General features: G+C 53.2%; 2 protein-coding genes across 14 annotated transcripts in view; one reads left to right on the forward strand and one right to left on the reverse strand.

Moving 5' to 3' along the window:
- Nucleotides 1-13,958, reverse strand: part of PAX6 (paired box 6) — a 29,569-nt gene extending 15,611 nt beyond the window's left edge. For 2 of the 13 annotated variants that reach the window (XM_028515884.2, XM_028515883.2), the window contains exons 1-4: nt 7,312-7,577; nt 7,029-7,212; nt 3,038-3,114; nt 2,613-2,673 (exon numbers count right to left, since the gene is read on the reverse strand). In XM_028515884.2, the coding sequence (XP_028371685.1) occupies nt 2,613-2,622 (10 nt within the window). In that variant the 5' untranslated portion in view covers nt 2,623-2,673; nt 3,038-3,114; nt 7,029-7,212; nt 7,312-7,577. Of the gene's footprint in view, nt 1-152; nt 518-2,612; nt 2,674-3,037; nt 3,115-3,463; nt 3,619-7,028; nt 7,213-7,311; nt 7,579-13,806 lie in introns of those variants that run through there. The other 11 variants (XM_036029181.1, XM_028515881.2, XM_036029182.1 and 8 more) reach the window with 11 other exon arrangements.
- Nucleotides 8,888-25,130, forward strand: LOC118501448. Its single transcript, XM_036030002.1, has 3 exons — nt 8,888-8,923; nt 9,126-12,641; nt 23,773-25,130. The coding sequence occupies exons 1-2, from the start codon at nt 8,888-8,890 to the stop codon at nt 10,638-10,640; spliced, it is 1,551 nt and encodes a 516-aa protein (XP_035885895.1). The 3' UTR covers nt 10,641-12,641; nt 23,773-25,130.
- Nucleotides 25,131-26,448: the final 1,318 nt, after the last annotated feature.

Below are 26,448 nucleotides of genomic sequence, written 5' to 3' on the forward strand. Positions count from 1 at the left end.
AAGGCCACACCACAGTGTCCCCATCCCTCCCTTATCCAGTTATTTCACAGCCTCACCCCATTGTCTAATCTTAGAGAACAGGGAGAAGAAGTTAGCACTTCTCTGTTGCCCCCTCCCCAGAAACCACAGGCACACAAATAAAGCCAATGGACAATTTTCACTTCCTTAAAAATCTCCAACCTGCAGCCCCGACTCTAGAGAGCAGCGCTTCCAGGAGATGTGGCTCCCTGCTCGCCTTGCCTCTCTCCTCTCCTCTCCTCTCTTCTCTTTGGAGCCTCTGATAAATTGACTCCAGGAGCCTGAGCTTCTTAGCAATAAATAAGCTCCAAATATAGAAGAGGGGGGAAAATATGATGAGCCTCTCTGACATTTGTCTTTAAAATAAAACTAGCTGCACGTCAAGTTTGAGCTTAATTTCTGGAAATAGGCGGAAGTCGCTCCAGATCATGCATGGAAGGCTAATTGAAAAGATCAGTTGGGGCGCTTGTGGCAGCCTTGTCACTTTGTGACAGTGCTCCGCTCCAGGAAATTGCATCGTCACGACAAACGGGACCGTGATAAAACGACCCTTTCTGTCCCCATTTGTAGATCACTCAGATGAGACTGAACTGCAGTCCTTTCTCCTTCGAGGGGAGCCACGTTTTCAGGGTGGCCAAAGGCTTGGGGGCGAGGGGGCCCTCATTGAGGGGGGAGGCTGGAGCCTAAACTCGATGAGAAGTGACAGGCGTTTGGGGGATCTGGGCTCTGGCAGGGCCCAGCACGAGCGGGGGCACCGAGGGGACATCGCTTCTCCAACACAGCAAGGCCTAGTCGGTGCTTCTGGTTTCTCCCAAGTTCCCTTTAATGCCTTCCTTTGCTTAGCAGGACCCATCTGCCTGCCCCTTACCCCCAGCTACAGGCCCTCCCCTTTGGGCAAAGAGAGCCTTCCCAGAAAGAAATGCTATCCCAGAAAGAGACCACAAAGATTTTCCAAACTTCACGCATAGCTTGGGCAATTTCCAATCTATGAATGCCAAGGCATGTGAGGCCACCTAATCCTAGACTTTCCTCTTTCCTCCCTCAATGCAAATAATAAATAAATAAATAAATAAATAAATAAATAAATAAAGTGCCCACCACCTCCGCAGGGACCAAGGGCGGGTGCTCGCCAAGGAGATGCCAGGACCAAGTCGCTTCTGCCAGCATCGAAATGGCAGCGAGAAAGCGCTGCTCTCTAAGTTCCCCTACAGAGGTTAAGCCTCAATCATTGTGTCCCTTCCCTAGGGATGGCTGGCTCTCTCGCCCAGTGGCGATGATTATGCGCCTAGAATTCGACCGCGAAGCATCTAATAGGAAAACATATGGTGTCAATTTGGATGCTCTGCGCCTTGCGCACACCCGGGAGCAAGCGGCACAAAGCCCTGCAGGCTAGCCCGCGACCCCGCGCCCCTCAGGGCCCGCCAGCCAGGCCGCAGCAGCAGCAAACGCTCAGCACTGTGCGCCCCAGACAGGCAGCCCCAAGAGCCTGTGGCTGGGGAGATTGAGCTGCAGGGGGAGAGCCCAGCAGCAGGGAGTGGTGGGTAGAATCCTTCCCCCTGCCAAGAAGGGTGCGTTCCGGGCCAAGCCTGGGGGCCTGGCCGGTTTTGCACAACTAACCCCCCCCCCCCCCTTAAAGCTTGCCACCTTTGCACCCTCTCCTGAGCTTCGAGCCCACCAGCCACGGAAGCACCAGGAGGCAGCTAGCAATTCTAGGACAGATGGATCTGATGCGAGGCACCCTCCTAAGTCCGCATTTCTGGCAGGGGAAGGTTGCTAGAAGACTGGGGCCTTTCTGCACTCCCACAGCTGAGCCCTTAAACAGCGTCCAGACGCCGCACTTCAACCAGGGTCTAGGCTTCCCTGGGCCTGCAGTCTCCCAGGCCTGCAGTTCTGCTACATACCAACAGGCTTGGGCTGAGCAGGAAGGTGGACTGGGGGTCCAAGAGGCCCTTGCAGAGGGGGTATAGGAGGCTCAAGAGCCAGGGAATCAAAGACACTATGGGTCTAGAACAACCAGGACCCACACAGCTGCAGCAGCTACCAGGGCAGGGCTTTTCCACCTCCTCAGCTTGACCTCTCACTCTCTTCCCAGACCCAAGAAATCTGCTCTGTCAGAGCCCGCTAACAGCCCACTTGGTTGAGTTTACCACCTTCATCCCACTGCAGGCCTGAGTGTCGGCTCCTCTGGCCTTCCAGACCCCTAGCAGGGTGGGTAGGAAAGGAGCTGCCTGGGATTGACTGGGGGAGGGGTGTCCCCACACCCTGTCCAGACGGTGGAGACTTTCAGTCTTGGCTCAGCCTGAAGGGGCCCCCTTCTCCTCAAGCAACCAGGAGAAGCCTCCGCCCAGCCCTGCTCAGCCCAGCCCCTCTCTCTTCTCTCTGGGGTCAGAGCCCGGGCAGGGGCGGGGAGGGGGGTGTGAGTTACAGGATTTGGGGGGATGGGGTTTCTCTACCTCAGCTTCACAAACTCAAGAGAGACTTTTCCCTCACGCCCATGGCCTGGCCACCGCTGACGGCAGGAACCTCTGTGCCTTCCCCTGACCCAGTGGTCCTCACATCCCCAACCCAGTTGGAGAAAGACCAGAGGAACTTACTGTTCTGCATGCTGGCGCTGGCTGGGGGCCGCCGGATCCCACGGAGCTCGAATATGAGACTCTGTTAGCAAGAATATAGGCGTTAATCCTGGGCCCCAGCCAGGTAGGCCTGCCTTCTGACAGAGGCTGACCTGGAGCCAGGACAGGAGGCTACCCGTTCTTTAGGAAATGATCCACTCAGTTGCTTAAGGCCATCTGAGGGTCATCCAGCTCTGCCCTCCAGTGCATGCAAAATCTACAAATAAAATACTCCAGTATTTCCAACCTGTTTCTTCCAAATCCCCAAGCAGTCAACCTTTTACTCTGGAGAAAGGATGACCCAATTTTGATTTTTTTTTCCTTCCATATGAACAACAATAAAGACACCTTCTAATTCTTTAGGGTTTTGGAGCCCAAAGCAGCTTTCAAGCCACCACAGAACTTGCCTGAAATCTGGGATGTCTGTCCACTCTTACAATAAAAGGTCTCACACATCTGCACGCCCCTAGTTAAAGTCTTCCCCCTAAGATAAAACAGAAGGAAAGAAAGGCATATCAAACTGTGGCTCAAAAGGACAGGCCCATGGGCTCTCTGAGCTACACTCTCAGAAAACAGAACAAAACAAAATACACACCTAGGACTCAAAACCCATAAAACCCTAAATCTCAGAGTGGCACCCACATTTTCAGCGGCAGGTCTTGCAGAAATCACCACCTTTTTAGAAGTGGCTGCTCTGGCCTGGTTTGGGAGAATTAGAGAATCTCACAAGTCAGGTCCCATTTTGCAAAAATACCAAGAACCAGGGAAAGGGAAAGGAAAAGGAAAGAACAAAAGAAACAGTGGAATAAGGGGTAGAAGCTGAGGAATAATACCTGAAGTGCAGAGATGAGGGCAAGAGGACCTCTGGACTTCAGGGTGCCTGACAGTGCAGGCTGGGGCTGACCAGGAGGGCTGCAAAGCCATACTTTCTCCTTGAGGAATTTCACCATTCCAGTTGCCAAAGTTGGGTTCTGGAATCGCATCATTCCAGAACCCAACTCTCTGATTACCCCTTTATCCTTTCCTCTCCCCTTCAAAGCTTCCCAGCCAGGCCCCCACTCCACCCATCTCCCAGCTTTTCTGGGACTTTGAATGTGGCAGCCCAACTTTTCCCCCCCAAACCTCACTTATTGTGATAAACTTTTCTTTTGGTGTTTAGATCTTGCCCCCTTTTACAGTACTGGGACACACGCTGCCTACCTCGCCTCACTGCTTTAAAAAGTACGAACAGGAGGGGGTGAGCGTGGTTGACAAAGCCTACAGACAGCGAACAATGGCTTCTATTCTCCAGCTCTCCCCAAACCCAAAGAGCAAAACCGAGTCTCCCTAACCAGCAACACAGCTTCCAACCACACACACTAAACAACCCACCAACTCACAAAGGGAAAAGAGAGACACTTCTTGCTTTGTAAATCCTGACCTAGTGCATGTCTCCCCGAGGTTCACCCTCCACCACCCCTCCCTGCCTTCCCCTAAGAAGAAGATTCTGGGGGAGGGGGCAGAAAATAGAAAAGTAATTTCTTGTTATAAATATCTGGAGGTAATTGTGTTACTGGTGTGAGTTGTTAGGGGCTGTAAAAAGATACAACGGCACCGTGGGGAGCTCAATTGGGAAGAGAGAATTACAATAAAGAGCCCATTCAGGAGGTTTGCAAAAAAAAGAAAAAAAAAGAAAAGAAAAGAAAAAGAAAAGGAAGAAGAAGAAGAAGAAGAAGAAGAAGAAGAAAAATAATTAAATAGTTAGAGCATCATTTCTCCCTCTTAAAAAAAAACTAAAATGTTCATTCTTTTTTCTGTTTTGCTTATTGTGATTATTAATTTTGCCTGCCTGCAAGCAAGGAATTCCAAGGAGCACATTTTTCTCTCCAAGGCCATTCGTGGTCTAATTTACCTAGCTGGAAGGCAGCTTAAATCTATAAAAAATAATCTTAAGAGGAAAACTGTTTCTCAGCTTCCAAATACGGCCTGGTAAATATTGGAGATGGCAGAGGGCTACCTCGTAACGCCTAGCTGGGGTGGCTCTCGAGGCCTCCTGCCCGTCTCTCAGTCCTCATGACCACAGTGATGTCCCCGCCAGACAGAAACCCCAACTTGGAACACAGTGTGTTCCCTCCCCCAGCCTTAAAGTGGGACTCCGAGACTGCGAAGTGGTAGCAGGCAAGAGGAGGGGTAGCGGAATTCTCCTAGAAGGGGTAAAACTTCCAGAACTGCCCTCTGTAATGCACTCTGTACTCAACCACCACTGAATGCCCCCATCCCAGCCAACACATTCTTCATGTCATTTTTAAAAATTCAGTAGCTGGTTTCAAAGAGACCTAACTGATTAATTTTCAAAGCATCTAGGAAGGTGGAAGCATTTCCTGCTCCACTCTCACCACCGCCCCCCCCCCCCCCAACTCGGCTAAGAAGCTATCTAATTACTTAAGTAATAGCTAATACTTAGTGCAAAAGCAACCCCAGAAGCAGGGCACACGGACACCTGGAAGCAGTCCTGCGTAGAGAGGCGAGACTCCTCCCACCCCCAGCCACAGCCAGAGACTCCCAGCTCAGCCCCCGGATTCCTAAAGCCCTAGCCAGGTCAGAGACCCACGCCTGCAACGAAGGAGTTTCCAGACTTCTGGAAATCGCCAGGGCCCTGGTCCACTGGGCCACTGCCTCCATCAGCTTTTAAATACTCTTGTTTTAATTACTTCTCAAAATCCAACCCCAAAGTACTTAGCTGGGGTGAAGGGGAGAGCTCACTTTCGACCCTGCCGGGCCCCAGTCTAAAAGTAATTAGCAATTATGATGACAAAGTTTTACTCTCTAGGGCCAAATAAGATAACAACTAATCAAATTGCCTTCAGCCATTTGCAAAGGTCACCGGCTATAAAAAATGTAATGTCAACCGCAACAACTATTATTTCTCCTTGGTAAACTCACCAAGCTTTCAAGCTCTTTGCTTTTAATTTCATTTTCTGTTCCCACTCCCCCCTCAACATTTCCAAGTTCAAGCTAAACATCCAAAATGACTTAGGGAGCTTTGTAGAGTATGAGAGAAAAAGATAGCACGTTTAACTTTGTTTTTAAACTTTGTAGAAATCACTCAAGACGGGAGGGCTGGGTTTTAGCATTAAAAAAAAAAAACTTAGAGCATTTCCACTTGAAATTCAACTCCATTTCCCCCCAACTTCACTTGCTAAAAATCAGGGCTATTGTGGGATACAGAGACCGAGAAAATCTGCACAAGGAAAGAAGCAACAACTTTTGGAACTTTGAAAAGACACTTTTCCTCCTGGGGTCTCAGACTCAATCGAAAAGCTCTCAAATTATTCAGACTAATTAGCTGGGGCAGGACGTGACCGGACGAAGGGGAAACCCAGTGCTTTCATATTGATTTTTTTTTAAGCCTCATGAAGAAAAATTCAGGGGACTCACATTAAAAAAAAAAAAAAGCAATCCACGTTTCCACCTCGAAACTTGTTGAAATGGTAACACCGGGTGCAGCTTTGTCAGGGTAAGACAAGGAAAAATACCCACCGAGCGTTGGGGGGCTGGAGGACAGGGGAAACCCCGCTTTCACACGGCGGGTGCGAAGGTTAGGGGAAGCCTGGGGAGTTTGCACGTTCCGAGCTCTGCGCTCCGATTGGGGGCAAGAGCCTGAGGGCTTGATGGAGGCTGGCAATCCTGGGCCCGACTCGGAGCTCCCTAGGAGCGCTCGTTCGCCGGCTTTGGCCTGGTGGCTTCCTTCCCGACTCCCGCTCACACGCTCTTCCTCTCCGCTTGCAGCGTGCGGTGGCCTTGCCGATGGACTCCGCTCCGGCGGACGGCGGGCGCGCTGCCCCTCGGCGCTCGAGCGCCAGCGGACTTCTGTGCCCCGCTCGAGCGCGGCACAAAGGCGGAGGGCGGGCGGGCGAGCGAGCCGGCCGCCGCGCAGCGCAGCGAGCCGGCTTCCTAGGCGCTCCCTCGGTGCGCCCGCTCCCGGCGCGCTCGCTGGGCCCTCGGCAGGACAAAGCGGCCGGCCGCTCGAGGTCCCGGCAGCCGTTCCCGGGTCTCGGGCGCCACAGAGCCTCTTCCTCCTCTCCCGCCGGCCGGGGACATTGGGCGACGCTGGGGCAGGGAGCCGCGGCTTCTGCTGCTCCCGGAGCCCGGGTTCTTCCTGCGAGCTCAGCCCGCGCCGGCGCCGGGGATACGCCGGCCGCCCGCCCGGAGCCCGGCGCCGTTCCTGGTCGCCGGCCGCGGGGTTTCGCTGGAAGTACAAAGTTTGGGCTCCTGCGTGGAAACTTCTCCGGCCCGACTCTCCCGGCGAAGCAGTGGGGGAGGGCACCGGTGAGAGGGGAGGAAGGAAGGGGGAGGTAGGGTGATACCTGCCTGAATACTGCAAGAAAAAATGAAGCGAGAAGAAAGAAGCGGACTCACCTTTGTGAGGCATCCTCTCCCGTCAAAGCTCCTGTCAAGAGTTTTGTTGGGTTGGGGTGTTTTGGCTGTTATGGCTGCTTAAAGACCACAACGGTTTGCAATGACGGTATTTTAAAGGAGTTGCTGGCGAGAGTTTTCTCCACGGATGCTGCTGGTGTGGTGTGTGAGAGCAATTCTCAGATCCCTGGGAAGAAGACAGAGATTGACAATAAAATGGGCTGTCAGCGGCTGGAGAGTGAGAGATAAAGAGTGTGGGTGAGGGAAGTGGCTGCAGCCAGCACACCTATGCTGATTGGTGATGGCTCAAGTGTGTTAATGTGTGTGTGCCGGCGCCCGGCCTCGCCTCCACCGCTCCTCACTGGCCCATTAGCGAAGCCTGACCTCTGTCATCATCCTCCAGCAAAACACTTCCTCCTGCGCCTGAACCAGAGCGGGAAATGAGGCCGAGCCACGGTTCGCTTTTCAAACCCACTAATCACTCCGCAACATGCAAATGCACCGCTCGCTCCCACACAAAATATTGCTTTATGCAAAGCAGCGGCGGGGCCTCGCGCCAGCCGATTGGATGCTCCCTCTCCCCGCCTGGTGCAATTGGTCCGTTTGTTTGAATATGAATACACTTGTTATCGGCTCCTCCGGTGGGTCCGGGCTCCTCTCCCCGGCACTGGGCCCCCGCTCCCGAGCTCTGGAGCTGGTGCTTGACGACATCTCTAGGCTCCGAGCGCTCCGGGAGTCAGCGCGGTCCGCATTGTGGCAGCAAACTTGAGGGGTCGATTGAAGGCCGCCGGGCTGAGGGTCGCGCCCCCCACCTCCCTAAGCTGGGCACGGAACTCCCGATTCAAGGGGGGGAGAAGCAAGTTTCTGCAGCTCTACAGAGCCCTTTCTTGCCTTCATCCACGCAGCTCGGCCGGCCGCCCCGCCTCCGCCCGCCCTCCGCTCCCGCCCCTACCAGGTCTTCCCTTGGGCGCTGGGAAAAGGAGCACGGCAGTGGCCGCGCCCTAGCCCACCTGGCCGCCGGGAAGAGGAGAAAGGGGCGGGAGCAACACTGGGTCTCGGCTGCAACACTCCGGCGGAGGCTGAAGCGAAGCCTAGGCCGAGAAGAGGCCGCCAGGCTGAAAACTCGGCGAGGCCGGGCGGCCTTCCCAGCCCAGGCCTCCCGAGCTTGCTCACTCCCCCCAACCCCCCTCGCTCCCCCGACCCTTTCTTCTGTTCTTTTTCCTTTCGGAAGCCTCGGTGCGCAGCGGAGCGGAGACACAGCCGGGATGGAGAGGCCCGAGCAAACACGCCACTTACTTTGTGTACAGAGGGTTCTTGTGAAAAGCCCTGAAGAGTCCTCACCAAACACTCACCAACTTCTCCCACGTGCCATTTGTTGACTAAGTGCGACTGCTTTTCCAAGCGCCCAAGAGGAGGGGACGCCAGGGGGAGATAAGAGGGGGGGAGGGGGATGACCAATGCTGGGAGAGATTGTGTGTGTGTGTGTGTGTCCTCGCTGGCGACGTCGGTGTGTCAGCGTGCATCGGTGTGTGCCACAGGTTATCTCTGTGTGGTGCAGGTGTGTCGGCACCGCGATTCCTTCTCCTGGGTCTTCTCAGTCCACGGAGGCAGCTCCCCTTCAACTGTTGCCAGAAAACCCGGGGAGGAAAGAAGGTAAATGACTTTTCTCTTCTGACCACACACCAGAAGTCCATTTGTTGAATGCCGGACAATTAGGACACACCTCAGTACACTCCAAAGGCGCCCCTCGGAGCCGCAGTTAAGGTGACAGGAAGAGAGCGGCCGCCTCGTCCTTCGAAGAAGTCTCGAGCCCTCTCGGAGCTTGCAGACCGTAGCACAGGGGGGAAAGGGGGAGTCCGAGGATGGGGGACACACCTCAAGATTCGGCAAAGTACAGGGTTTGGAAGAGCTCAGGCAGGGAGACTGAAATGAAGCCACCACGGAGGACGCTGGACTCCTCTTATTAAAAGTGCTGAAAGTCAGAGCTCATCAATAAAGTCTGTACGCTCTGAAGTCGCGGCTAACAGGCGGTACGGCAGCCGCCCGCAGGAGCTGTAGCCGCGAGGACGCTGCAGGCTGCACTGGTGCTGCGGGGCCTAGTGTGGGCCTCGCATCCTCGTCCCCAGCCGGGACCGAGTACCGCCGAGACTAAGAAGCTTGGGCACAGCTCGGGAAGAACGCAGGCAGCTCGAGCCTGGGCCAGCGTTGGGGCAGCACAACCGGCTCGCTTCCTCGGTCTTGGAACCACCCTTGCTGCGGCCCAGGTGCACTGCGCGCCAGCAGAAAACCCAGGCCAGAAGTGAAGCAGGTGGCTCCGAGCGCTCGGGCCGGCGGCCTCCTAAGCCAGATTTCGTAGGACCGCGACTTTTCCGGATCCCGGGGCCAGGCCCGCGAGAGCCTGCGTTCCTTTCCTCTCCCTTTTTGCTTCTCAAACAAGCATTCAAGAAGCTTGCATTCAAGTCCACTGGGCATAAGCGAGGGGCGGGGGGAGGCCCAGAGTCTCTGTCCGAACTGGAGGCAAATATCATTTTTACAACCTTTCAATTAGCTACCGAGTGGATTAGCACCTTCTTAAGCTTTGCCTCGGAAAGCAGCGGCCGTAATCTTGTTGCTATTTCCCCCCTGGGCACTCGCTCTTTGAATCGGCTCCTTCTCCCACCCTCCAGCCCCTATCTCACCTCGGAGAAAAGTTTTAACAACAAAAAAATCATAAGCAGCGAGGAGCCGGGAGTGAATGCCACTGACGTCATCGGGTGGGGGTGGGGTGGGGGCTCCGGGAAGGACTCTTGGAAACCCCACTGCACAAACAAGAAACAAAAAGGACTTAGCTGTTTCCAGTGTGTCAATATTTGGGATGGGGGGGGGGGGGGGGGCTCAGACCCGAGGGAGGCAGAGTTTTCAAAGTTTAAGGAGAGAGAGTTGGACAGCGCGATTTCCTGCTCTTTCCTCCACGCCAGTTTCAAAGAGGATGGGAGCGCTGTTCTACCTCGGGGGGCGCCTTGCGCCCTCTGCAAAGTGCCGGCGCCGGGGCGCGGATGCCGCGCGCCGGGGGCAGAGGTGTGCGCGAAACTGAGACAGCTCGCAGGTCGCCATTTTAATTGCGGCTCCCAACGCCACCGAGACCCTTCCAGGCCGGGGTGGGGGGTAGGGGGGATCGCGCCTTCGGTTTCTGTCTCGCCTTTTCCCGCCTCTCCCCAAGTCTCCTCCCCTCCTTCCCGGCGCCCGCAGTGGACAGCTCCTCGGCTAGTTCCCGCAGGGGCCGCCGGGGTCATCCCACCCGGTAGGGGGAGGCTGCTTGCGCGGAGGCTCGCCGCTCACCGGAGAGCACCGGGAGCCTCTGGCCAGTATTGGTTCGTCAGTGTGAGGTCAGGCGGGCATCTCGCCACCAGCGGTCCCAGGAATTCGCGGTTGCCTACTCCGCAGGTTTCCGGTCTGCAGGCGGCCTCTGGCGAGTCAAAGACGCGCCCAGCTCTTGGGAGATGTGCTTTTGGTTCTGGGTTTGGGAACCAAGAGTCTCCCACCCGGTGTTGCGGCACCTCTGAATCCCGCTTTCCAACGCCTAGCAGAGGCGCGGTGCTGGCGCGCTGGGAAGGGTGGAGACGAGCTTTTCTTTGAAAGAGGAAAAGTCTCCGCAGACACCTGCGTCACTTTGCAGAGACTCAAAAGGCTATCTCTTTGCTAGCCCTGGCAGGTGGGTTCCCTCGACAGCAGAGCTGGCAAAAGAGGTTAAATGAGCACGAAAGGCAAAGGCGTCCACCCCTGCTGCCCAGTTCCAGGTGCTTCCTCCACTCGAGGCCTTTCTCCCTCTCCTTTCTCCAACAGCCTGCAGGTTTCCAGTTCACCCCGCAGCTTCGCAGAGCCTGGGGTGCCAGGAAAGCCGAAATGAGTCGGGAGCAGACCTGGTGGTCTGCTCTGTGGTCAGGAATGGCTGGGAAAAACCTCGGAGCCCTGGCCTGTCCTGGCCGGCCTGCACTGGCCTCCTACCAAATGGCAAATGGGTTAGGTCCTCTTCCATTCACATTAGGCAGCAAGCATCTCTCTTTCTCTACCCCTCCTCCAAATAATTTTTAAAAAACATTGTCCAACTGGGCTTCCGAAAAGAATCCCAATCCTTTGCTTCCTGGAACTTACATGCTGCTGTCCAGATAGGGCCCAGGTTTAAAACTCCTGATGTGTAGGACATCTGCAATCAGTGGCACTCTCTGGTTTTTTGCAAATAGGGTTCCCAGGAAAGTTTGCTTTTCCAGGATGGTACCCCATCTCTCCTTCCTATAACCTCTGCCTTCTACAGGCAAGAGTTTAGCTTCAAACGAAAAGCAAGGCAAAGCCACCTCAGTGTCTTCTCCCTGGAGATCCCTTCTCTAAACAGCTGCCTATTTTAATGGCCAGGGACCGAGGCCGTAGTTTGTCCTAGAGTGGAGCAGGGAACACTCGGGCTGGGGACTGGGGGCTTTGCAGAAGGATTTGAAGCTGGGGAAGGGGGAGGGAGCAAATGTCATGGCTGGTTCGCTTGAGCAGCCAGAGAGCCGGAGCTAAGCATATCCTGACGGCTCTTAAAATGACATTGATTGGGACAAGCTGTTCCCCACACCAGTAAGAGTTAATATGTCTGTTAATCAAGGCACTGAAAGGCTCAATGCGAGTTTTATTAGTGATTGGAGAACAGAAGCGGCAGTGACGGATCAAAAGCCAGGATCTCAGATATTTGTCAGCGCCGTAACAAAAAAAAAAAAAAAAAAGAGAGAGAGAGAGAGTACTTTTCAATTAGAGAATAATTCGGCGCTTTTCATCACTTCCTAACTCAGTCTCACAGATGATGACTTACAAACCTCGCTAGTAGGGAAAACTGATGCCCAGGGGCAGCCCTGGGGCAAGACACGGGCGAGGAGCTGCGGGCTGGCTCCCTGAGTTCGGCCTGGAAGAGTTTAAGAATCCTCAGCCTGGGGCGCTGAAGTCTCCCCCGGAGAGAAGCGAGAATGGAAACTAAAACAACAAATAACACAGCCAATAGAAGCATCTATCCCTCCTGGTCAGCTCCCCACTGTTCCGGCCAGGCTCTGGCGCCGGGTGGCGTCTGGACCCGCGCGCCGCAGCCAGGAGGGCCGGAAAGTTTGCGCAGGGAGACGCTCCTTGCGTCTCTATCGCGCTGCCCCCTTCCGCCCTGGAGGGGCGTTAGGTTCCCTTCGGTTTTCCTTTCAAATTCTAAAATAAATAAATAAATAAATAAATTCCTGGCCCTGGGGAAATTTGAAGAGTAGCTCGTTCAATAACCCAAATTATATGAGCGGGTCCAAGGGAAAAAAGATAAGCCAACTACATACGCCCTCCGAGGAAGGAGGGCACCGGAGCGAGAAGGCGACAGAGGAGGTCCCCAGCTTGCCCTGGGAGCGGGGCGAGCACTCTGGTCAGAGGTAATTATGTCACTGCGTTTTCTCGCCCTGACAGCCGAATAAACACAATCTCCAATAAACATCTCTAATGAGGGAGGAGGCCGGAGGATGGCTGAATTTGATTTATGACTAGAGGAGAAGGTCCACTTCCCACAGCGAAGTGGGCAACCTGCTAGCTCCTCAGCTCCAGAGAAAGGAACTCGAGGAGGAGAGGACCCCGATTCAGGTAAGGTGCTCTGCCCGGTGACCATTTCCCTCGTTCCCCTGCTTTCCAGGCGAGGTGGGCAGGGGATGGCCACCTCTCGGAATTGGGCCCTGGTCCCTAGCACCCGTCACAGGTGCCTGCGATACCAGCGTCCTCCAAAGATGACCCCCCAGAAGTTCTAGAGAGGGGGCGCCAGGAGCAACAGTGGGAGTGAGGGAGAGAGCCCGGGCCTGACCTAGGCACCGCCCTAACCCCCTGGCGGGTGCTGCTGTGCCCTGCCTGAGCCTGCCCTGGCGTCTCCCGCCGCCTGTGGCTGGTCTCCCGGAACTTCCGCCCCGCGGAGCCACGAGTTAGTCTAAGTTCAGGGTCTTTTCCTTCCTTGGCCCACTTAGGAGAAACTTCTGGCACCCGGCTGAAGCTGCCCGGGGGCAGGAGAGTCTCGGGTGCTGCCTTCCTTGCATTGAGCGTATGGGGTCCGCTGGCGCCCGGACTTCCCACCGAGGCAGCGAGCGCAGCGCCCGCGGTAACCGGAGCCCGCGTTCTAGCTCAGTGAGAATCGCTAATTATTAGGTCGTCCGAAGTGAAGCTCAAATCACACGCTGGGGGCTTTACGCGCTGCCCCGCTCCACCGATAGCATTCTTTAGTCCTCAGCTCCCTTTTGAGAAACGAACTCCCATCTCTATGACTTTGTTTTGGTCTGACCGTCTACACTTTGCAATCGCGGGAAACTTTTGCTGCACGCGCTGCAGGAGCGGGTGAGGACTTCGCGCTTGAATGCGGTGAACTGCGATTAGGGGGAGGTCTGGGTGCAAACTGCATCCCCCCCCTCCTGCATTTCTCACAGTAGCGAACGGCTTCTGCAGACAGCAGCGGCTGATTCCCCGTCTCCATCTCCCCGCCCCTCTCACCCCACCCCAACACCCAACGGTAAGTCCACTCTGGGGACTGGAACATTTTGCTACTTTTGTGGAAAAGCACGCTCCGCAAAGACAAGACACCCCCTCCTCCCCTGTCCAATTCCGCCTTCCGTAACTCCCCTACATCTTTGTATTCCTCCTTTTAAAGGCAAAAAATCAAGCCCCTGGGCTACTTGAGGTGGGCTTGGAATTGGGGGACACCCGTCGCGGGCAGCTGAGAGGCGGCGCGGGCCCCGGGTCGGGCCGGGGCCAGAGCCCGGGCGGTTACCTGGGAGCGGAGGGCGGGGAGGCAGGTGAGCCTGGCGGCGCCGGTTCCCACACTTCTCACCGCCGCTCGGCAGGGGAAGTGGCAGATCTGACAGCCGCCTTCTATGCGACGACCTGCCCCAGAGTTTAAATGTCAATGATAAGAAAAAAGGGTGCTCAGGCAGGCGCTAACTTTCCTTAATATCCTTGCCAGCGCGGTCCTCATTGGCTGCCGGCCCCGCGTGACGTCATGGCGGCCAGAGTTGGGCTCGGCCCTGCGCCCACGAGCGCTAGGGCCGGGCTGTAGCCTCCTCCTTCTTTACCCGGAGTTTGGCCGGCTCTAAGCAATGCCGTGTCCTTCCTGGGCCAGCCCGTGGCTGCCCGTGCCCAACCTGGCCCCGACCCGCCCGCCCGCCCTTAGGGCGTGAAGTCAGCCCAAGAAAACTAGCCCTCCGGAGTGCGCTCCGCCTTCCCTCTTGGAACCAGGGGTCTCCCCTACCAGCTACCTTCCCGGGTGCCCAGCGTTTCCCCTCCTCCGATCCCTGAGGGAGTCACTTCAGAGGACCCCGAAAGTTGCACCGCGGTTAAAAAGGTCCTCTTGCAGGAATCGTTTTTTCAGGAGGAGCTCAAAGAGTGATGGGTATCCCAACCATGCCCTCAAGCCTACGAGTCACCAGCTGGGCACAGACGGAGGCTCGGGGAGCGGACGAGCGATTCCTTCTCCCAGGCTAGGCCAAAGTCCTCTCCAGGCCCGCTGGGTCTCCTAAGGGCAGCCACCGCATCTGCTCGAGCTCCCTTCGCCTCCTTGAGCCTTCATAGGCTCCAGTCACATAGAAAATGTAGGTGATTTTTTTATTAGCCGTTGACTTTGGGGTTAACTGTTGACTTTGTAGCCTAGAGGAGGAAACCAGGAAAGTTCTAGAGTCTTAAATCAAGATTACCCTTCCCGAAGCTGAGGAAACCACAGAAACTGGGGCGGGGTCAGAGGGATAACAGCCTGGGGGTCTGTGCTTGTTTTCCTCTCACGCTCAGGGTTGGACTGGGAGATGGCTCAGGCGAGCTGGGACTACCTGTCTGGGGATGAGGGCTTAAAGCCCGCATTGTCATTCCCGGGTCTCTCCCCCTAACCCTTAACAGGGGAGGAGGCTTCTCAATGTCCAATCCCTTCATTCTCAGCCTCCATCCGGGTCTCCAACGTGGAAGTGACAGAAGTCCAGCCCGGAGGGGCAGGGTTTGCGCGACCGGGTGGCCGGGGAGCGGAAGTAGAGGGGGGCGTGGAGTTGTCTTTAGGCAGCTCAGGAGAGGCGTAGACCTGGACACGTGTGTGTTAAAGCTAGGAAGGAGACGCTTAGGCCGGAGGAGGGCCGCAGGGCCAGTTCCTGTTCACCTGCTTGGGTGGGGGGCAGCAAAGGGACAGCGAGCACAGATGGCGAGCGACAGGTCAAGCGGTTCCCGCGCCCGCCTCCAGCACACCTGGGCAAGTGTGGGGCTTTGCAACCTTCCAGGAGGAGACTCTAGGCAGCCAGTCTGCCCGCTCCTCTTGGTCAGGCCAGCTCCCTGCCGAACTTGATTTTCTTTCCTCGGCCCTTCGAGGGCCTGAGGGCAGGGTAGAAGTGTGGAGGAGAATGGGAGCCTCTTGGTGGAAAGGCCTAGGTGTGGTTCTTATTTACAGACGGTGCCCGCAATTTTCTCCACCCAGCTCTCTGGACTTCCAGTGTCAGGGGCAAGGAACATCCATCCCCGCCCCCCGCCCTCGCCACCAGCCACTCATATCTGCGCCAGAAGGCTAATGTGGTCCTGTCTCCCCCAAGTTGGCTCCACTGGGGAGTGGCACTCAGAGAGGCGTTTGCTCGGGTTTCTCCACTGCCACCAGCACTCTTCCCTGACCTAGTTTCTTGGCAAACGCCCGAGCTCCCCTCAGGGCCAGATCCAGCTCTCGGCCCCAGACGTCCTGAGATTTCCCAAGCTCCACGGTCTGCCTTAGAGTTTGGACTGCGTGCAGGCCCCGGGCCTGAGCAGGCCTCCTTAGCTCCCTAGTTTGTGTCAGCGGCTCGCTCACCACCCACCCCCTTTGTCCGGAAGGGAGGCCGCGGGGAAGGCTGCTCCGGGCTTGTTTGGAGTCCAGACCATTAAGAGTGCGCGGATCCCTGCAACGCGGCAGGGTGCTCGAGAGAGACGCTGGAAACGCCACGGTCCGGGCGTTCTTATCTGCCTGTCAATAAAGGGAGCGCTCGAGCGACGCGGGAGCGCCGGACGGTGGAGGCGAGGCCCGGCTAGGCCCCTCTGCGCTCCGGGCCAACGCACGAGCCTCTCTCCATTTGTCCTCGGCACAGAAGGCAGGGCGGGAGGGGGCTTATGCCGGGTCGCCACTGGGGAGGGCAAGTTTCGCCTCTGCCAAAGCTTGGTCCCAGGGTGGCTCGTGACCCCGGAACCTTCCACAGGCTTTGGGGGCGGCCCGGCCCGCCCCCTTGTAGTGCCCAGCCCTTGAGGCCTGGCCTGGCCCTGCCTGGGCACAGGCAGACTGTCTAGGCAGCTAGAGAGCACCGCGGGCGGCCCTGGGGCGTCATCGACACCATGAAACCCGGGATGCGGAGTGCAATCTGTAGGTAGGGGGCAAAGGGCCAGAAACAGAAATTCTGTGACACCCAGGGCAGTTCCAAAACAGCAGGATTGAGCGAGCTCGGCAGCCGCCGGGTCTGCGGGGCCTTCCTGGTCAGCCCCGGGCCTAAGACTGGCCGGAAGCCCAGAGCTTCCCCACTAGCCCGGAGAAGCGAGGCGGGGAGTGTGGAAGCGGGTGAGGGTCCCGGGGTAGAAGTACGGGTGGAGGAAGAAAAGCAGAGGAATGATTAGAGAACGAGGCTTGCTTGGAAGGAGAGCGAGACAGGGGACGATCCATTCTTGACTTGAACTGTAGCTGAGATCTGTTGTTCTAGCCCAGGGTTTGTTCGTTCTCTATCCCTCCCTCCCTCCCTTCCTCCCCCCCCCACCCCACATTAGGCAAATAAAGCCGATTCGATTGGAAGCCCCTCAAGCAGGATCTGTGCCTTAGGGTGATTTAGTATTTGTCTTGACAATGGCTATTGAGTCTGGCAACAATTGAAAAGCAAAAATGGATTTTTCCACTTCAGTATTTAATTTCATTTTATTAAGTCTGAATGCTAATGCACCCTGTTAACGTCTATATTTAGAATGATTGCTCCTGGGTGGGTGCTCATTTATAAAGGGGTTTAATAAAACTTTTTCAGATAAAAATTAATAAGAGGAGAGGGGAAAGCCCCTGACTAGTTGCGAAGAAAAAATACCATGTATGTTGTGTGTCATTTCAAATGGAGGAATGTTTCGTGAAGCTGAGCACCAAAAGGAAAATATTTAGGGAGCGTAATATTTGCCGTCTCTTCACTGAGGTCTAAAAGATTTCATAATGGTATGACTATATGCAGTGCTGTGGTTTCTCTGTTACGCGATTATTTTCCTGCTCTTATTCAGAGAAATACTTCGTTTATTCTCTCTCTATCCATTCTAGCCCAACATAAAGTTTTCTTAGACACTTGGGAAAATCTGCAAATCCTCCCAGTTTGCTTTCTCACTAAGAAAAATCCCAGGTACATCCAATGTGAGGAAACTCTGCTTTTCCTTTCCTTCTAACCGTTTTCAGGTTAAGTCAGTCGGTCAGTGTGTGGCACCATGTTGGATTTCTTTCTCTCCCTTGTCCTGGTGGAGATTGAGACATTAGCTGAATTCCCTGGGGGTGATTGGATGCAATTCGCTGAAAGTAGACAGGCACGTCCTGGATGTTAGAAATTCACTTTTCCTCAACGTGACAAGGCCGCCTTCGATCTACAATTGTATTTGAATGGGTAATGAGCGGAAAGATCTCTCATCATTAAGCCTGCCTCTACTTTAGCAAAATAACGAGAACCTCATTTGCACACAAATGTGCATAAAACCAGGATTCCCCACAACTCTTTCTTTAATAAAAAGGGATGGCTGTATAATTTAAACTGGAAGTGAGAAGGCAGAGAGAGAGAGAGAGAGAGGCAAAGAGGGAGAGAGAGAGAGAGAGAGAGAGGTAGGGGGTTTTAAAGACATCTCTTCCCTTCCCCCAAAAGGTCCATGTGATCGAGTTGACTTTTTTTTTTTACTTTAAATCTTAAATAAGATGTGAGTTGTAACAAGAGGATTGGCACTTACTCTGTGACCCTTATAATTGGATTAAATATAGACTGAAACGTACAAAAACATACCAAGATTGACATCTGCCAACTGGACTTCCTTATGATTGATTGTGATGCTTCGTGCTGGCAACAATAATGAAATAAATTGTACGGATAAAACAGCACATTTGTCATTTCCGAGCCATGAGTGAGGAAGTCAACGAGTTAGGCAAGCTGTTAGCTGACAGGCGCAAGCGAAAGGCAAGCTAAAGAGATAAATAAGGATTCCAGGCATTGACAGGACAAATTATAACTTGTCACAACCTTTTTAAATTCAGAAGTTTTCAATTAACATATATATATTACTGTTACATATAAGAGAAGGGGGCACTGATCTAAACAGGCAAGATGTGCAGAGACCACCCCCCCATTGCCCCCAGTGACAAGGGTTTGGGCACCCAGGCCTCTCCCTGATGGGCTGGAGAGTGAGCTCCTGAGGGCACCCGCCTTCAATGTGTGTCCAGCCAGTCTTTCAGCAGCTCCACGAGGTGGGTGAGGGTGTATTAGGCTAAGAGGTGGCTCCTTCTTTTGACAGAACCAACAAACAAGTCATGGCTCTGGTACCCTTCACAGAAGCAGAACTCCCAGCCTAAGGGAGAGCCTGTGCAAGGCCTGCTCCCAGGTCTGCACCCCTGTCTCTGCCCCTCCACGTCACCTGTGAGGAGTAAGAGCCGGAGGGCACAGGCCACCCATTCAGGCTCCAAAATCAAGCTCTTAGTAGGGTATCCGAGTTTCTGGATTCTGGGTATGGGCCTAGGCCACTGAACCCTGGTGTGGTTTGAGGATGCTCCAGGCTAGGGATTCCTCTTATTGCCAGGCCCAGCACCATCCTGGAGGAGGCCACAAAACCAGCTCTTTTCGTGCCACCCAGGAAGAGGGGCTGCTTTTCACTACTCATTCCCTTCACTTTTGCACACAACTTCTAGGGCTCTTTGTTGGCCCATGGATGGGGACAAGCCCACTGGCGGTCCCTGGGTGACCAGAGGTCATTCAAGTAAGGTTTAGTGAGGCTTTACAAGGACCAAAGCCCCAGAATTGCCTAGAGGAACTATAAGTTGGGGGCCGCCATGGGATTTTCAATGGAGTCTAAGGTCTGTGGATGGAGACTAATGTGGGTAAAATCTGACGTGAGTTTGACAAGTGTGCAGGGAGTGTAAATTCCTTAACTGTCTCCACCGCAGGGTAGGCTGACTTGTTAGTTTTAAACCTTATCCCCATCCCAAGGTAGAACCTGGACTTTGCGGTATCCCTCGGTTTTCCCAGACTTTTTCTATTTCTGCACGGAAGTCCCGACCTTTCACCAAATCGGCTGCAACTTCGGAAGGTTAGGGATGGGAAGTGAGCGCCTGGAGGTCTGAGGCTGCTGGGCCAGACGTGCGGCCTGCGCGGGACAGTAGGGCACAGAACTGAGCTGCGACCTAGACCAGCTGGGGAGCTCGAGGTCGCTGTAAGCGGGTCAAGTCCCGTTCCCGGCGGACCGAGGAGGCCAGAGCCTGAGAGGGCGGCCCGCTTCTCGCTTCTCCCGGGTGCCTTGGTCCGCCTGCGTTTTCTGCGCTGCGCTCCGCTCCTGTCGGAGGCTCGCTGCGGCGTGTCCGGAGCCCGCGCCCTTGAACAGGTCCTCGCGCGGCAAAAAGAGCCCAGCCTTGCTGTCGAGGACACACACAACCTGTCACCACAAAAGCACTCTCAGAAAAGGCGTGTCAGCCCCAAGCTCTAGCGTCCTCACTTCCAGGTGCCTGCCACCAAATTAAACACCGCGAAGCTCTGAATCTTTCCAAAGACGGAGCTCGAGAAGGGGAGGTCGGGGAAACGGGAGGTAAAAAGAAAAAAAAAAAAAAAAGCAAGTTACATGGAATTAGTAGGAAGCAGCCGCATTCCCCAGCGACCGCAGCCATTAACATTATAATCTCAAACGCCATTTTTTATGTAACACTATTGTTAGTAAATCAACTCCTCAGGTCCTCTGAGACGCTGACCCCTGGCAATTCAGTGAAAGTGTAATTATCTCCCCGAATCTTGGACAGATTTAAGAGATTACATTTCAACTAAATCTATATCAATGCTAATTCCCTCCCCCACCCCCAGCCTGCAGGTGCTGGGCACGGGAAATGGCGTCAGGGCCCGGCAGAGCGCTTCACAAAGACGAGAGGGCTTGCGGCGTCCAGGGCCAAAAGAAATGAAACCCCACATAAAATTACACCTATTTTTTTTTTGCTACAAAACCTGGTTCTTATATAGCAAAGTTAAACAAAGCAGCTATGCTAAATTAGCGTTACATAAAGGCGAGTTTAATGCTCGGTTACAGTCAACTGATGTATCTCTGATGGCTAATTGTCTATCAAAATTAAAGAGAAAAGAACAAATGATTCGTTATAAGAAGGTGTTAAAAGCTTCAACAAAAGAACATTTCACAAATATAATATCCGTCGCTCTGGGATTACCCGCAGGGTTCAGGCCCCGGCCCTGCGCAGCTATGAAAAGTGGGGTGCGGGGTGCTATTTTCCTGGCAAGAGCTCATTTCCTCCCAAATGAGTATAATAAAAACCCAAGAGGCGATATTAGTGTAAAGATCGGGATTAGTCCTAATCGGAGCGATGGACGCAAGGCTTCAAAGTCGACCCCTACGTTCTCTGCTCTGGCTAGGGGCGGAGGGCGCTTTGCCGGCCTCCAGGACACCACATCCAACTGGCCACCGCCTCACGTTCAGGGACAAGAGGGAGCAAGCAGGGCTGGGGGGAGTTTCAACAAAGGAGAGCAGACTCTGCTGGTCCCGGCTTTTCCCGGAGTTCTCCCCGCTTGAAGAAGACGGTCCAGGGCTCTCTCAGGGACCTCGGAGGCTCCGGCACCGTCCAGCACGTGCCTTCTTGACGCACGGCGCTGGCCTCCGGGGCCGCAGGCTGCTGCAGCCAGCCCACCTCCTAGGCTGGGGAAGACGCAGAGTATAATACGTCGGTCCCCTTCCCCACGGCGACACCAGATCTAGAGCTCCAGGCATATTTGTTGTTCAAAGTTAATTAAAGCTGAAAGCAACCAAAATGTGCGCGCCAGGCGCACGGAGGCAATTTCGGACTTGCGTAGCCGGCCCACAGTCCTAGAGAAGCGGCGAGGGCTCGCTCACTCCGCCGGAGTCTCTGTAAGAGAATGAGGCTGGGGAATAAAAGCCGGAACCAAATTAGGCAGCAAGAACAACAAACCGTCTGGAAAATGGACCCACGGAGCAGCAAGAATGTACTTTAAAAAAAAAAAAATCTTTGACAACTCGTGTCTTAAAGAAAGTGTATTGAAGATAATTGAAGTGATTACAATGCATTGCCGCCCGACTTTGAATGTGAACAGTCACATAATGACATCCCCGCCGAACAACAACAGTTTGATTTTCATTATCCGACTTCGGGATCCTCCAGCCAGCCGCCCGGGCAACGCGGCGCTAACGCTGAAATCTTGGCTCCTGCCTGCATTATTCATTTCGGGGTGTGGGGGCGGGACAGGGTTGGTAACCTCTTCCCCCCCGCCCCCCCAAAAAAAACTTGTTCTGAAAATCCCAGGGAAGAGTGGACATCGAGGAGCCAACAGCCGAGACAATCGTCGTCAAGGGGCCACTTTGCCAGACGGGGCTGCGGGCGATGGCGTTCCCCGACTTGCACGGGACAGGTCCCCCGGCTCCTACCCTAGCCCCACCCCGTCTAGGGAGAGCCTTGGCTGGGGCCCGGTCGCCAGGCTGCCTGCCCTCTTGGAGACAGCCGACCTTCCCTCTTCCTTTCCCCTTCTTCCAACCCTCGCAAACTTTCTGCTGCTGAGCTCTCAGGCTTGCGCGAAGGGCAGGGGGCCCGCTTCCGGATTTGGAATTTGCTTCGGCCTTGAACTTGCACCGGCCTCCCCCGCAGGCAGCCCATACCTCTGAGACCCCAGGGAAAGAGCACGTGGACAACCGTGGTCTCCGCGCCGCGGGGTCGCTGGAGCTCACCTTAGGGCGCGGCCTCGGCCGAGCCTCTGGGCTCCAGCCAGAGGGAGAGGAGGTGGGCCCTGGGTGCGGGCCTCTGCGGTGAGAAAGCGCCACTGGGGCCCGCCGGCTCCTCCCCAGGCGCGGGGTCCAGGGGACAGACCTTGCACCCCTCTCTTCGAAACTACCGCCTTGGCAGGGGGGGGGGGGGGGGGGGGGGGGAGGAAGACCATCTGGTAATTGTCTTTCTTTAGATCTTCCCTTAATTATGCTTTTAATTAAAGATGGTTCAAGGCACCGGACCACATGAAGGGCAGTAATTACAAATTACATTACAAACCCGACAGATGTAGCGGGATCTGCTGGGAAAAAGGTACCGGAATAAAAATTCGACTAAACTTTGGGATAAATTAATCGGCGGCTTGGAGAACAGAAGCACGGTTCTGATTATGTAGGCTCCAGCCAGGATTTAAGTTTTGTGTCATGATTGTTTTCATATTTCTTTGACGTCTATTGATTTGGAGGCAGCTGCAAGCCTTTGTCACAGGAGAGAAGAGCAGTCACAATATATTAGCTTGATGGCATAACTCGAACCGGAGAGGCGAAGGGAGCCGGAGTGACGGGGACGCACGTGACCCTGCCCGGGGCCTGGCAGCCCAACCCTTACATTAACTTGTTCTAACAGGAATAATGGAGTATTACTATTAATCCTTGGTCAGAGGGTGCTTTTCTGCCTAGAACTCGGGCGGAGGGAGCAGGGCAGTCGCGGCCGGGCAGGTCCAGGTGTCTCCGTGCCCCGCGTCGCCTCCACGCGGGTCGGCCTCGGCGGTGGCTTCAGGCCCCAATTCCGGACTGCCAGCGTTGCGCACACGTCGAGGGTCGCCGGGATGGGAGAAGTCTCGCAGGTCCCAGGCCCGGCCCAGCCAGGACAAGTCCCCAGTTCCGTCTCTCTTGGGGGCTTCCCGCAGGCTGGAGGACCCCAGGCGATGGAAGCGATCTTCAGGAGGGTGCTCGGCGGTCCGCTAGCCTGCCGCAGGCTCGGAGTGTGCAGGAGCGTGACGCAGACTGTGAAAACAGAAGGGAGGGAGCTGGGTCATTTCCTTCACTAATCGTCGCCCCCGCCTGCTCCTTCCTCCTTCTCACCCCAACCCCCACCCCGTCCTCGCCACCGCCCAGGCTCGAACTCGCTGCTCCGCCAGGTTCTGACTCACTTTGAGCCAGTGGCTGCATTTTATGGGAAAAATATACGTGCCCATCACTCACCCGTCTGTTTACAGAGAGGGTGCAGAACCTGGATAATTAAACACGCCCACTTGCAGCTTTCTATTATCCACATCCTTTCAGAAATGGATACAATCCTAAGTTTGACGCAAAATTCTCCTAAGGCACCTTGCCGTAGACGAACACTCGCCCGGAAGGTGTGTTCTCCATCCCTGATCTAAACCGAGAGAACAGGGCTATTGTTGCAGAAGACCCAGCGGCCTTGACATGACACCTCTTCTGGCTGCCGGGGGAAGGAAAGTTTTTCTTTTGATTCTTCCTCTCACTACGTTACTCTTTTCCTTGGCGTTACAGTTTCTGAGAGGAATGTAAATATTTTGACTAGTTCTCTGCAGGGGCCTTTTAAACACCAGGCACAATCATCAAGTGGAATACTGTAGTTTTTAGTTTCAAAACTTGGGTGTGAGAGTCTGTCTTGCTGAGGAAACCCATAGAATTTACCTTGACCTCTCACCCCCCTGTTTATATAATGAAATTAAGTATTCTCCAGTGATTGTCCAACGTTGAAGGACTTTTTTCTGTCACTGTTCCTTTCCGCTTTTTTTTTTTCCAGGGAAGAAAAATCAATCTAACAGACCTTTGATGGGCTTTTGGCAAGATCAAATTTCACCATGCCTCACTCTTACCTCTTCTCTGTTTCCTGCTGTGGGCACAGTGCATGAAGTGTGCAAAAGTAGAAATAATACTTGAAAACATTAAAACCCTGTTTAGCTCTTCTGTGTATTTGAGGTAGGGATTTCTTTTTTTCTGTCTTAGTATCTGATGCAAAGCAGCTATGTCCAGAGTGCGAAGTTCAGAGAGACTAAAATAAGGAGGAAAATAGTGCAAATATTTCCCCAGTTTCTGCGTATAATGTAAATAACGTAATGACTTTCTATCCAAAATGGAGCAAACACTACCAGGAGGTATGGCACTTCAATGAATGTGTTTTTCAAAAAATATATCCCAAGCATTCCCTAATATCAATGTACCTATCATTTTATAATCTGAAAATACTTCTAAACACAAATTTGGTACAAAAACATTGATTTCAATGCTGTTTTGTTGGTTAAACTAGTAATAGCTTACTCTTGACTTTCAAGTGCTTGCACTGTTAATGTCGGTTGTGTCCACTTCTGGGCCTGGGTGCTCTAGGAACACCCTTTCACCTGCATTCATTTCTCTGTCCCGTTCTGTTATAGTATAATGAGTATGTTACACACAGCACTTTTTAAAAATCACATACCCTCCATGTGTGACAAGTGAGGCTGATTTTTTGTTTATAGAAAATTCATTTCAATGAAATACAGCATGACACTGAGAATTTTATAGTTCTATACAAGGCTGACAACAATGTTGGAGAGTAGAAATAAAGAAAATGTTGTTAGAATTGCTTATATTGTAATATTATTTATGATTTTTTTGGTGTCATGTCAGGAATCTGAGTTTTTCAGTCACTATTATTCTGTTATCTCAATCTAAGTTTCTATTAGAATAATCATCTATGCTCTGTCTTCCTGTAACTTATGTGTTCACTATGAATTTCTATAATATAAATTATTGCCTAAAAGAGTAAAGAATGGTTATGTTGTGTCTCATTGTTCTCCTTACAATCTGCTCCAAAATCTTTTTTACAAATCCCATTGCAGCTATTTTCCCTCAATTCTGTGATGAAAGTGAATGGCAAATGCCATTCAATTTGGAGGAACTCAAGCACAGAGAATATAAAGAGTTTGTTCAAAGCCTCCCTCAAATCTATTTTTGAACTTGGAAGCAGAACTAGGCTGGAGGCAACATCAGTACACATCTCTGGCTCCCTGTGAGGCTACTTGAAGCAGGTGGCTCTGGAGGTTCATTCTGGAAACAGAAGACCTACATGGAAGGGTGTGTTCCTGAGAGGCAGACAGGCTGTGGTGAACCTCAGGAGGAATGCGACAACTCAGGCTCTCACCTGCCTCTGAGTTGCAGGCAAGGATGAGTTTCCTCTCATTTTCTCTCCTGCATTACTTTTTCTGTAATTTGGCAGCTGAACCAGAGAGCAGCCTGCAACATTTTGCCTCTGGGGACTTCCTACAGCTTTGCCACATTCCCTGGAGAAATTCTGAATGCTGGAATCCATGGGGGGATTACAGAGAGCCACAAACATCATTCTCCCTCTAATCCATCTGGGGCTGATGTTGTACTGATAACAACCTTTCTTTTACTTGTCGGTGTTAGAGCATTCAAATGAGAACAAATAATAGGAATTTAGTAGTGGAGGGGTAGGGGGATAAAGTAGGGGCAATTAGAATAGGCTTTTGGGTTGAAAGGATTGGTTTGTATTCCAAAATTATGGGACCAAGTACAAAATTAAACACTTCCCTCTCATTTCTTTCAGAGCAATTTCTTCTCTCTTTTGGTTATTAAAGTGCATTTGGATTGAGGCATTGACATGTTCATTTACCAATAAGTCTTACATTGTCCCAGACCGACACAGTGCTCAGTTGCTTGAATTTTGTAGCTTCAGTTTGCTTGGCTCTCCTATGTTAGGTAATAAGGAAGCCCATTTGCATTAGATAATAAGAATCAGGGACAAGACAGGCACAGTGCTGATTAAACAAGGGCTCATATTCCACTTTGAGAGCTCTCTGATAACCAGAGCCACAATCACCTCAGTAGGTCAAGCAAAAATCTGAAGATAAAATCAATGTCAGTTTTCTGTCTTGGTGACAGAGACCCACCAGAATCCTATCCAATAAACCTCACTGACATCAATGAATTCAGTTATGTTGTGGGTCAAATCATGCCTCCTGCTTCATGATAGTGTTTAGAGCATCCCTCACTTTGACACAGATTTGCACAGAACAATATGCTAACAATTATAGCTGTCCAGCCACTGAATGGATTCCTTTGTAAGTAAGGTGAGTGGAGATATTGAGAGCGTTTAAGTGGAATCTGGGGGTGCAGTGAAGGCTAAATCTGCATGAACGTGTGGCTAGAAAAATTGACCTACTCCCTAAACCAGGGCCAGCTATATCAGAAGCCTTCCAGGAACATATATTTACATACTGGTTAAGATATTAACAAATTTATAAACTTTTTAAAAAAGATTTTATTTATTTATTTTTAGAGAGGGAAGGGAGGGAGATAGAGAGAGAGAGAGAGAAACATCAATGTGCGGTTGTTGGGGGTAATGGCCTGCAACCCAGGCATGTGCCCTGGCTGGGAATCGAACCTGGGACACTTTGGTTCCCAGCCTGCGCTCAATCCA

This window comes from Phyllostomus discolor, chromosome 6 (genome assembly GCF_004126475.2).
Source record: "Phyllostomus discolor isolate MPI-MPIP mPhyDis1 chromosome 6, mPhyDis1.pri.v3, whole genome shotgun sequence".
NCBI lineage: Eukaryota > Metazoa > Chordata > Mammalia > Chiroptera > Phyllostomidae > Phyllostomus > Phyllostomus discolor.

Coding starts and splice junctions, on each gene's coding strand:
- LOC118501448 (XM_036030002.1), top strand. CDS start 8,888: ATGGGGGACACACCTCAAGATTCGGCAAAGTACAGG. Junction 8,924..9,125: donor AAGATTCGGCAAAGTACAGG/GTTTGGAAGAGC, acceptor TGCGGGGCCTAG/TGTGGGCCTCGCATCCTCGT.